This window comes from Eulemur rufifrons, chromosome 29 (genome assembly GCF_041146395.1).
Source record: "Eulemur rufifrons isolate Redbay chromosome 29, OSU_ERuf_1, whole genome shotgun sequence".
Taxonomy (NCBI): Eukaryota; Metazoa; Chordata; class Mammalia; order Primates; family Lemuridae; genus Eulemur; species Eulemur rufifrons.
The window spans coordinates 43,744,863-43,757,517 of NC_091011.1; the positions used below are offsets into that span (position 1 = coordinate 43,744,863).

At 38.4% G+C, this 12,655-nt stretch overlaps 1 protein-coding gene across 3 annotated transcripts in view; it reads left to right on the forward strand.

Moving 5' to 3' along the window:
• Window positions 1-12,655, forward strand: part of SLC25A13 (solute carrier family 25 member 13) — a 169,492-nt gene that overhangs the window by 81,671 nt on the left and 75,166 nt on the right. For all 3 annotated transcript variants that reach the window (XM_069461362.1, XM_069461364.1, XM_069461363.1), the window contains one exon: window positions 5,050-5,189. In XM_069461362.1, coding sequence (XP_069317463.1) covers window positions 5,050-5,189 — 140 coding nt within the window. The remainder of the gene's footprint in view (window positions 1-5,049; window positions 5,190-12,655) is intronic.

Consider the following 12,655-nt stretch of genomic DNA (forward strand, 5'->3'; position numbering starts at 1 on the left):
TGAACTAAGAAAAATATGACTTCATATATCCAAAATATATACCTACTGCTATATTAACATTTTAGTGCTAATTCAGTTTTGCTCTTTGCCTATATGATTTCTACCTGAGGGTAAGATTTTTAAGGTCTTGTGTTTTAGACCAGAAGAAACTTTTTAATTCTTTTAAAGTTAGTGATAGGTCTGCCAAGTGGCGCCTATTTGAAAGCTCTCAGCCGGTGAGTTATGAGTTATTCTGAACCAAGTAAGCAACCAAAAAAGCTGAAACTTTTGGGTTTCCTCTTTGCTCTCCAGGACTGCAAGTTAGTTTTGGAAAGGTCAGGGAATGGTAGGAGTTTAGTAAGAGGGCAATCCTAAGTTTGACTCCAGGAGTCTTTCATGGTAAAGCTCATGGGATTGCCCATGGGAGTCAGAGTACAGAATACAATTGGACTTGAAAATTGCTTTGGTTTTCCATTTCTGATTTCCTAGCTATCAAATGAGAGGAGTACTCTTACCTCGTATTGTCTCACAAGGCATGGAGAATCTTAATCAAATGTTAAATGAGAAAGCTATTTGTGCCTCCTAAAAGGAGGAAAGAATATTAACCTGAGATGGTAGCGTCTTCCAAAGTGAGGGGGAAATGTGAGCAACCCATTGTGATTATTGGGTTTATAGATATTGTTTCAGTTCATGAGCCTGCAGGAAAATGTAGAGACCAAGCATTTCAGAAAATGAATGCCCAAGTATGATTTATTGGAGCAGAATGAAATGTTCAGAAACTTATGAGCCTATAAAATATTTTTGGAGAAAATATGTGAGTTTTCCAGAGTGGCAAGATTTAATAATTTGTTTTAAAAGAGTTTATTAGCTGTGAAAATGAGTAGAAATACTGGTAGGTTTCGTCTCATCTTTCGCATATCATTTGGTTTGTCCAATTTGAATGGCTTGGCAGTCTTACAATGTTTGCATACATAATCCTGTTGGGTAGGTCAGGAGAGTGAAAAATAAATTTTGTAGAAATCGTACCAAGTGGTAGACAACTCCAGGCCTTTTTTTTTCTGTAGAGTTCCATGGCCAGCTGTTCTTTTTATAGCAAACTTTTCTTCACCATAAATGTAGCATCAAGTCCTGGGGGCTTAAAAATAATAATATTTGCTGCTGGCAAGTGATGCCGATGTCTGTGGCTCCCTGGAGCAGGATCTGTCATGTCTCAGTGATCCCGGGTGGCTTTGGTCCAAAGCACTGTAACTGGACCTTTGATTCGCTTCAAAAGAAATGGACCTTTCTTTGTGCTGTTGCTCTCCACTGAAAGACTCCCTCAAAGGACCATCTGAGTAAATTCTCTACAGCCTTCAGGGCCCAGATCAAGCTTTATGTCCTCGAAGAAGCCTTTGTGTCCCACCTCTGTAAGTGCCTTTCTCCTTTAGTCCCTCCTTGCCAGGAGGACCCCCTGCAGGTTAGTGCTAATGCAGTGTATGAGCATACCTCCTTCCCAGGGGGCCTAGTACAGTGCTCTAAGCCATGCTGCTTAGGGGTGTGATAGCTAGCTAGCTAAGGACTGGCATTCCTACAGCAGGCGGGTGTTAGGACAGCCAAGGAGCTGACAATGGGGCTGCATTCTCAGGGTCATGTGGTTTGTACACTGCCCAACTCCAGGAGGCACTGGTCACATGGACCACGAAGTGAATCCCATCCACTGGCGTTGTGCAACGTGGCAGCCCTGAGTGTCCTTGTAGGTCTACATGTGACCTGTGTTGACACATTCCTGCATTTTACTGCCTGGTCTGGAGAATTTTCCCTACCTCTTTCCTTTTATATTTTGGTCTGCTTCAATAGGAAGTTAAAAATTAGTAAGGAGTGAAGTGAATCTAACCCTTCCATATTCTTTTAAGATAATTTTTTCTAAAATGAGATCCTGGACCCTTACATCAGAAAAACCTGGTGTGCTAATTAAAATGCAAACTTTTCAGCCCCTCAATAGACTTAACTCAGTCTAGGAGTGGGGCAGAGGGTTTTAATGAATAAGACTGATGGTAAACACTTCGCTGAAGTGTCAGGAAATGATTGCTGAAATAGTTTCTCAGTAAGGGAAACTATAGTGCCTCAAAGGGTTAATACCACTGTCCTTAATCTGTTGTTCTATCTATCAACCTTTTCTGGTTCAAGTAAATTCAGCCACTACTTTGTGAACAGTGGCTCCATGCCCACCCATAGTGCCAGCTCCAGTGGGAGACTCAGATGTGAAAAAATAGGGCCTTTGCTGTCAAAGAGCTAATAATATATTTGGAAAGAAAAGATAAACAATAAGTGTGTACAAACACACATCTATACATGCACATACATATACACACTATATATAGAGATCTTTCTGAAAACAAATCACTATCATTAATGCATGTCTATAGGATTGTCAGATTTTAGAGTTGGGATATCTAAAGGATAATGTATATAGCTCTATACTACAGGGTGACTAGATTTCAATACCTTAGGCAGCCATTTGCATAAGAGAGACAAACTATGGAATAGTAGAAAAAGCTCTATACAGAGTACAAAGTTTTGGATTCATATCTGAGCTCTAATAAACGGTAAATGGTAGTTACTTTAATTATAGGAAAAATAAGGTTGTTGATTAGGGTGAGACCCATTGAAAATTCATTCAGTAATTTTTGAATAGTTTAAACTTCTTTTTATATATTTATAATTTTAGACCATATAAATATAAAAATGGATAATGGGTGCCTTGGCTATATATACCAACTACGTGGTTGATACCTTCTGTTACTTTCTATGGGACACTGAAGGGGACAGGTCAAGAAGAGGAAGGACTTGTTCTTGACAGCTGTCCTATGATTATTACATTAGAACTTTATTCCACCAGAGTGCTGGGCAAAAGGAATTTTCAAGTTAACCAAGGATAAACCAGAAAGCCTTTTTTTTTTTTTTTTTTTTTCTTTAATTTTTAGAGAGACAGAGTCTCACTCTGTCTCTCAGGCTGGAGTGTAGTGATCTGATCACTGCAAACTCCTGGGGTCAAATGATCTTCCTGAGTAGCTAGGGCTAAAGGTGTGCACCACCATGCCCAGCTAATTTTTAAATTTTTTTGTAGAGACGGGTCTTGCTGTGTTGCCCAGGCTGGTCACAAATTTCTGGCCTCAAGAGATCCTCCCGCCTCCGCCTCCCACAGTGCTGGGATTAAAGGTGTGAGCCACTGTGGCCCAGAAAGCCATTTTTCCTTGTACATTATTTTTCTAAAATTTTATTATAGTATAAAATTTTATTCATACTGTAAAAAGTTGTTTGCTTTATTTTTAATCGCATCTTTATTGTTTGAACATCATTTCTCATTAGGGGATTTATTGGCCTAGATTAGAAGATTGTGGGAGTCTTCGTTGAATCTCTGTTGGGCCTGCTTCATACAGAGGTATAGAACTGGAAAGGAGCTACAGATTATTTCGGTTAATATGTTTTGCCACTGAAGAAAGTCACACTTGGAGATATTAAGGGACTTATACATATAGCCATTAGAACAATACCTGGTGCATGGTGAGTGCCCAAGAAATTTTAGCTGCTGTTATTGGCAGAATTTGAACCTAAGTCATTTGAAATTAAGTTCAGTAGTTTCTTCTCACAGTCTCAGAAAAGAGTCCCTCCTTCTATCTAATTAATTTTTAAAATATCTTGTCTCTTTTTTTTCCCCTAAAAGTGGAGAACACAATAAATTCAGAGAAACTGAGAGTTGCACTTTAAAACTTTTATTTTATTGTCCTCATCAGTGCCAACTTGAGGTTTTCTGCCACCTTTTATAAAATTTATGCACCGCATAATTCTGATTTTTACTGCCTTCTCTGCAAATACACCTTATGCTAATGGTGGCATTACTGTTTCTTCATGGCAAGACTTTAAAAATTTCTGGAAACTTTAAAAGCATGGAATAAAAACTTTGTGGGTATAATAGAGATGGAAGTAGGAAATTTGGGGGGAAACAGTAGAATCTGTGCCAAAGGTTTTGGCACCCTTTATGGGACCAAAGAACTTTATTCTTTTTCCTTTTTTAAAAAAATAGAAGCAAAAGAAAAAAAAAGGTATCAGGCACAGTTTGCTCATAAAAATGTGCAGGTTTGGTAGATGTATTTAAAGATGTGAAAGCCAGGAAAAATTTATTAATATAAATAATTTGTGTTTCTTCCATCCTCCAAAGATACGCTTCTGTTGGGAGGGGACTAATAAATGAAGCTTTAGAAAAGTAAGGTTTTTCATAGTCTTTTTTTCTGTCTGTCATTCCTCTTACGGTTTTGTAGTAGAGGCTGAAAATAAGTGATGAATCAATACTAGCACATTTGGTAGCCCATGTTGCAATAGGATTATTTGGACAATTTGAGAATTTATGTCAAGAGGAAAAGAGCAATGGAGAGTTAAAGAATTGGGCTACTGGCTTTTCTTCCCATTTTCTTTGTCTTCAAGTGCAGCTTGATAAATTGTTAGACTTTTTAAAGCTCAAGTAGAGTGTTAGGGATGTGGAATATGTGCTTCAAGTTTTTTCCAACTGATTTCTGAATCTTCCAATAACTTTTAAATAACTTGATAAAGACTGTATTTAGGACTTGTATATTATGTGTTTGTGTATGTGTTTACTGCCACTAAAGATTGAATTCTATTTGCTGTACCTAGAAAATAATATATATGGAAACAAATGAGATGATAATAGAAAATAATCAATACATATTGAAACAAACAGATGATAATAGTTTTAGTTTATTACTGTGGTTTCCTACAGTCTTAGGCTGGGGGGGTGTGTGTGTGTGAGAGAGAGAGAGAGAGAGAGACTGAGAGAGAGACTTCTTGATTTTTTTCCCCTTTATTTTTTTTTGGTGGAATTCTTAACTTTGATTTCTTGACGGATTCCATGAGGATTCCAAAATTTATTTCTGCCATAGTTTTATAATCTGTGTGTGTGTTTAAAATTGAGTTACTTTTTCATGAGAAGAAATAGCAATATCCATTTAATAACAGATTTTATAAGGAAGAACCTGACCTGTTTTGTTTTAATCAACCTTTCTTTTCTCTTTTCAGAGGATGTTAAGCAAGTTTTTGGACAGACCACAATTCACCAACATATTCCATTTAACTGGGATTCAGAATTTGTGCAACTACATTTTGGAAAAGAAAGAAAAAGACACCTGACGTATGCGGAATTCACTCAGTTTTTACTGGTGGGTCTAGCTGTTTTTACTCTTTTTACGAGTAAATAAGTAAAACCTGGGATCAAATTGTGACTGAAGGATACTACCTTTGATCTGAGCCCTGAAATCTGATTTACTGCAAACTTTCTAACCCTGGCAAAACTGTCCCCATTTAGAAGTATTTCTTTATCAATAGGTCAAAATCATAACATTAAATGGGCTCTTAACAGATTGTGTAGAACCCCTTCATGTTTAAAAGGAATACACATTGAGTTCCCAGGAAATCAAGTGATTTCCTCAAGGTCACTTGGGACAGGAGGGGCAAATTTGGAACTTTTTTGGCTTATGACTGGCTCTACTACTGTTTACCAATATTTTGTTTTCTCCTGAGAAATGGGCAGATGTCATCATCAGTATCACAATCATTTCATCTGAGGTTTTTATAGATAAAGTCCTGGGTCTCAAACTTGGCTGCATATTGGAATCACCTGTAGAGCTTTAAGAGCTATTATTGCCAGGGTCCCAGCTCCAGAGAGTTGATTTGGTGGGGGTGGGGAGCATGGGCATTTGGAGGCTATTTAACACTTGTTAGGTAGTTCTAATATGTCAGCTTGGGGAACTGTTCTAAGGACACTTGGGTACTTACTTCCCACAGGTTAAATGCTGTTGTAGGAGTTGTCTATGTTTCTGGGGTGCACTTTCCCTAGCCCAGTCCCTCCTGCCCTTCTCTCCTCCCCGCCCCCCATTGTGATCATATCATTGGGCCACTGATGGATGCCTGCAGAAGAGTATTAACAAAATATAATTACAGTTTAGTTTTCTTCCTAAAGCATCATTTAAAATGTTTTAATCTCGTTACTAACATTTAGTCATTAGAGGTCAATATCCATGTAATATTAATATATAGGTTTCTGACAAACCATTCTTTCTTCTGGATTTTTGTACATTTGGGTTTTTTTCTAACAATTAAATTGTATTTGTATGTTACTAAATCTAATACTTTAAAAGACCCATTTAAGAGGATTCACTTGGTATAAATTTTGCATCTTGAGAAAAAATTTGTCAGGAAAATCACTTTCAATTCTTTGTTACTAGAAGTGTTGTTAGTGGGCATCCTGGTACCCCTGGTTTTTTTATGTTTCAGACCTTATCAGAGCCTTCTGAGGAGTGGTTAGAGACACAGTTCTGGGTGGAAGTCGGGGGTGCATAGGCGCACACTCGTGCACTGTGCGTGGTGCTCATTCAGGAAGCATTTTGTGGTATCCATTCTCAGGGACTAGCATACATAATAGATGAACTTCAATAGGTGTTTCCCTGTTAACTTTCGGTGGTATTGCTGTGATGTGTAGAATTTGTCATGCTTTTTAGCTTGCTTTTATTTTCCAGGCCTTCAGAAACTTAAAACAAGATACTTTAAACCTGCCTTTGTATTTTTTAAAAACATGTCTGTGAATCCCTGTCTTCAGTTCTCTCTAGACATAAACTTACTTAACCAAGGTGAAGAATGTAATGTGAGTTGCTGGATTTTTGCTATTGTTTACACAGGACATTGGTGCACAGTAGGAGTCGGTATTCATTTTGATGAGGAATAATTACAATAATGTTACTGAGACAAATGTCTCCAATTGACTTTAGGGAACACAGCCTAATTAACTTTTAACCTTAATGGGATGTTAGCAGTAGTAAGGATGATGGTGTTTCCTCCTTTAAGCAAGTGTCAATTATGCTGAATTGAGTCAATTTTAAACCACTCACAGCAGCTCCTAGGCCTTCCTGAAGATATGAGGAAACCAGAGTTGAGGATTAGATGACTCAGGGATTACTGGTTATGTTTGCAGCTATAACTTGCAGGGCACACACTTAAATTTGACTCCGTTGTAAAATGGTAAATGGAAAGATCCCACAGTGCCCTGCATGGGATGATTGTGACTTTGTAGTCAGAATGGAAGTACGACACTTTTACTAGATTAAAATGGTTACGGTGGTTAATGATGTTGGTCAGGGCCTTGCTTTTGTGCCCTGCTCCAGACATTACTGGAGGTATCATGATAGGCTTTACTGATGAATGCCAGTTTTGGTGTCTACCATTGGGTCACTTCCCACGATTTCAGATGTTTTGTTTGCTTCCTTCGAACTCCATCTGAATGCAGGTAGCACTTCAGACCTCTACTTCTAATGCTTTGTTCGCTTCCCTTGGGCTCCTTTCTGGAAGCAGGCAGCTTCTTAAAGATATAAGTGAATTTAATCTCCTGTGTTTTCAGGCTCTTGCTCTGTCAGGCATGTTCCCACCTTTCTGCTCTAGGGCAGGGCCTAGAAACAGGCACCAGCAACAGGGACCAGCTCCCTGGCTGGTGCCAAGGTTGTGAAGGCAGATACTTGGCTGCTTGAGATGTGAAAGAGCTGCCACCATGCATGCTGTTACCTGTCACCTGATGAGGAAGAGGAGTGGCTGTTGGGACAGAAGTGCTTGGGTTTCAAGGAGCCTGAGTCCTATATAGAGACAACACTAGTTTATTTCACTGAGGGTCCCTAGAAAATAGCTCAGGTTGGATCTAGCCAGCATGTGCATTACGCATGTTTATGTATGTACCTATGAGTGATTGGTAGGCATTGCCATTTTCTGCAAGTTCCAATTTTGTTCCTCATTTGATAAATGTTTTACTGTAAGCAAGTATGAGTTTGTTAGAAGCCACTGTGTGACTGTGAGAATCTTACTTGGTTCACATGTTCATCTGTTTATGATCTGAATAGGTCCCCAACCACTAAGATGGTAGCAGTCATGGGCATTGCTTAAACGGTGAACTGGTTTATCATTTTTGTGCTTTGGTTATAAAATCCATAAAGTGGTGAATCATTTTGGATATTCTTTGAGTTAAACTTGCTTTATTTGTACTTTGCATCTAACTAATAATGTTGAAGCAAGTAACAGGGACACAAGCCTCCTTCCTGTTGTCTGGTTCCTCGTTGGTAGGGAAGGATTTCAAAAGGGAGTGGGGCCACATTTCTGTTAGCTCATCATTTATACTATTGTGTTTGCTGCTGCTTTTTTTAATGCCAAGTTCTGTCATCTCCACTTAACTACATGAATGATGGTGTAAATTTGAATACAGTTTTATTATATGTGGGTGTGTTTGCATATTTTAAAATAGTCTGTAAACCTCTCACACATGTCTACTCTCAGCTTCTAGAGCAAAGCTCTGATTTTATGATTGCTAGTTTAAAAATGGATTTTAATATACTGAGTTTTTTAGAAAACAATTTGGACAAATTTTCCTATTCTATACCTGATGGAACTCGAGTTCATAAATCATATTAACATAAAACTCTCTACCCTGTTGGGAGTATTTTTTTGTGCTGTGATTCTTACTCATGTGGGGCAAACCATCCAATTCAGCAAATGTTTTCTGAGCATATAGGGTTTGTCAAGAGGCTAAGGTGGTGCACAGGGCTAAGAGGTGCAGAGACGACAACTCTTGAGACATTCACAATGTATGAATCTGGGAATGTGTGTATCCACCCAACAGTGCAAAAAGAGCAGCCACAAAGAAGTGTAAAATGTACACCCTAAGAGTTTTCTCTTTTGTAACATAAACCGTTACAGCAGGTATTCAAATCTTTGCCCATTTTTTGAGTTGATGTCAGAGGCACTTAGGGGCACAGAATGAAAGTTCTCTTAAACTTTCCTGCCAAATTTATTCTATGCAGTCCATACTGAGTTGCTTTCAAAAAAAATAATAATAGTAACTAATATCAAACTAATAATTTACAAAGTGCTTTTAAATATTCTATTTCTGATAATAGCATCTTCTCAATACTTTGAGAGCGTAGTTATCACTATCTCCTATTAAATGCAAAAGAATAAATATACTGTAGGGTAAAATTTTGCATGTACAGGTAATTTTCTGGGAAAACGGCTCATAGCTTTCATGAGATTCCCAAAAGAATAAAGAGCAATTGTTTTAGAGCTTAGCTTCTTCAGTAAGATCACAGGTCTATAGCTTGAGCCCATTATCTGCAGTGAGGTATCACAAGATCAGAAGAATAGCCTCCACATGTACTCGCCATCAGATTGGCACTAACTGATCAACACTATGGTGCTCACACGATAGTAATATTCTCCAGGAATTAGGGGGTTGGGCGGGTAAACTCACAATAGACATGGACACGGTGAGCATTGTAGAGGGGAAGGGCATGCCTCTAAACCTCACCTGGGTGAGGCAAAGACATAAAATGTAACCAGAAGATATTTGCACTTCTGTGTTTATTGCAGCATTATTCACAATGGCTAAAATGTGGGATCAGCTTAAGTGTTTATCAAGGGAGGAATGGATCAAGAAGATGTGGTATATGTACACAATGGAATATTATTTAGCCATGAAAAAGAAGGAAATTTTGTCATTTGCAGAACATGGATGGATCTGGAGGACATTATTTTAAGTGAATTAAACCAGGCACAGCAAGACAAATATTGCATTTTCACACTCAGATATGGAACCTTAAAAAAATTGATCTCATGGAGGTAGTGAATAGAATGGTGGCTACTAGAGATTGATAAGGGTGGTGGGAAGGGGTAACGAAGAGGTGTTGGTGAATGGGTAATACTGTTAAATAGAAGGGAAAAGTTCTAGTGTTCAATAGTGCAATAGTGCAACTATAGTTAACAGTAATTTACTATATTTCAAAATAGCTAGAAGTTTTCAAATGTTCCCAACATAAAGCAATAATAAATGTTTCAGGTAACTCATGTCCCAATTACCTTGATTTGATCATTATATGTTATATGCTTGTATCAAAATATAACATGTACTCCATGAATATGTACAATTATTATGTATCAATAAAAAAATAAAAACATGTGCCAGACTAAAAGAAAAAAAGAATATGATTCTGTTACCATTCTACTGCACTATCTCCAGGGTCAAGGCTATGGGTGGTTATTTTATGTTTCTGGAAGGGGCCATGCTTCTGAATGGGGGCAGCCATTGCATTGCTGGACATGTAGCATTCCTGACCCCTACCCGTTAATTGCCAGATAGAATCAAGGTCTTAGTAGGGGTGCATGGTACTGCCTCCTCAGTTCCTTGGAGTTAAGATGGCAGTACTACCTCCCTATGGCCCCTATAGACTTGGGCTTTTTGGAATTCTGCTCTTCATTTTATGTAGCCAGGAATTTTTTTCTATTTTTAGGGAAAAAAGAAAAAAAGACTATTGCTCAAAGAAGAGATGTCAAGAAATCAGCAATGCTCTGGTTTGGTGGAGAGGCCAGATTTTGAGGTTGGAATTCGGTTGGTTAGCCGAGAGACACGATAGCTGACTTTGAGAGGGAATGAGGCTAAAAATCCTCTGATGCCTTCTCTTCACATAGAATTTAAGAATGGAATTACCTCCCCAACAGAGAGCCCTAATCACAAGGGTGTGAGTGTTTTACCACAGTTTTATTCAGGTCCTCATTTTGTCAGGAGAGGATGATGAAACCCAGAGAAGTGAATCATAGTTGAGAGAGCTGGAAGTAGAATCTGGGGTTCAACGATGTGTCTGGCATCCCAGACTGGCCGTTCACATTGGTACGGACCCCTGACCTCAGGTTACACGAGCCCCATTACATACCCTGTTGGATACCAAAGCATACTGAATGCTAGTAATGCAAGGGAACAATTTTGGTTCTTTTTATTAAAGCAGATTGGCCATTATTTTGGCTTATGGATCAACATGGCATGTAGATCGGCCTACTTCTTTTCTGTATAAAATGGATATTTTGGTTATTTGGGTTCTGAACCCTAGAGAGTAGGGCCCTGGAAATCTGCTGCTCCCAAGTACTGGTGGTTGCCACATTCAGTGCTGCTGGTTGGCTGTGGGCTTGGCTTTATAGTCATCGTCAGTTATGGTTTGCTACTGTGTTTGTCATGCATCCTGGTTTAAGGCAAAAATTTCAACACAAAAGGCTATAGATGTTAAAAAAGAAATTGCTCCCTATCACCACCACCAAACAGAAGAAAACATAGCAACTATAGCTTCAACTATAGCAACACCAAATTCTCCAGCTTTGAAATTAATGAGGAGGGATTTCATATGCTAACGAAAAATAATCACTTGTAGTAGAACTTGCTGAAGCTACAATTGTTTGAACAGATTGGTGGACAATTAACAAGGCCCTTGCTTAGGATTGAGTAACCTGAGCCATTTGCTCCTCCCATTTGTCCCCCAACTTGTCATCTGTATAAGTGAAAATATCTAGACCATGAAGTTTTAGTAGCTCAAAACCACTGTTGTATTTGTATTTTCAACATGTGCCTTTTATGTTGATTCTACGCTGGAGCAGATGGGATCTGTGATGTAGCTTTGACACTATGTCATAAATACAGCATCACTTGGTGTTCTAAAATGAAATAGTGAGTAAAGGTGGCTAATGTTGTTTGCCCTCAACTCTTCCAGTAGATTAGATTCTGTTTTGTGTCCAAATGGAAGCCATTGCTAGTTTGGTGATGGGTGACCAGAGATGTAGTGATCCTGGTCACTGGGACAATTAGATGCAGGACACATTCCATTCACATCGCACACTTTCTGCTCTCTGGGCAAAGGAAATCAGGATTCATTGTGTTGTTGTGTCCGTGGTGCTAGTCAGCTTGCTGTTTTGTTGAGTAGCCTGTTGTGCAGGCTTTTACTATAACATCCTGGTAAAAATGAGCACTCCGTATAGCATCTCCCCAGCTGTTACCCACTGTGAAGTTTAACGTTAAATCAGAAGAGCAAGGAAATTGAGATGGAAAAGCTCTGCACTTGGTTTCTGCCAAGGTGTTGCTGTGCATGCAAAGCCACATGTGACACTGCTCTGAAGACCCTTTTAATTAAAGGTCCCACCCAGTGAATTGGGGATGAAATTCCACCTGAGCTCTGAAAATCTGACTGCACGGTTGAATGCGGGCAACACAGAAAAATGTTAAACATGGAAACTGCTTATTTCTCCACCTACTTCACTGCTAAATTTCATTTTTACGCTATTTAAAAATATGTGGATCTTTATTTCAATTAAATTTTTTCCCCAAATTATCATAGGATTATGAAAACAAAGTGGATACTTAAGCAGTATACAGGTTCTGATACTTGATATAATATGGAATTTGTTTGGAACATAGCTAAATATGACACCAAAATTTTTACACAGACCTTCTTTGTATATTTTTGTTTCTTGTTTTGATAAGTACCTGCACTTGGCCTAGAATTCTCTACCACCACCCCTAAAAAGGAATTTTGAGTCATTTCCTTAACTCCCTGCTTTTATTAAAATTCTGGATTTTTTTAAAAAATCAAAACTGTACAAAACACAAAAATGTAATGCAAATTAGCCAGGTGTTTTGTTTTGTTTTGTTTTTTGGTGTTTTTGGCTTTATAATATAAATCATCTGACTCTGATGCTCTTTTGGGGGTCTATTTTTTTTTTGTTGTTGTTCCTGATAAATTGTTCTCAGGCCGAAGCACAAACTTGCATGTCTGAATAG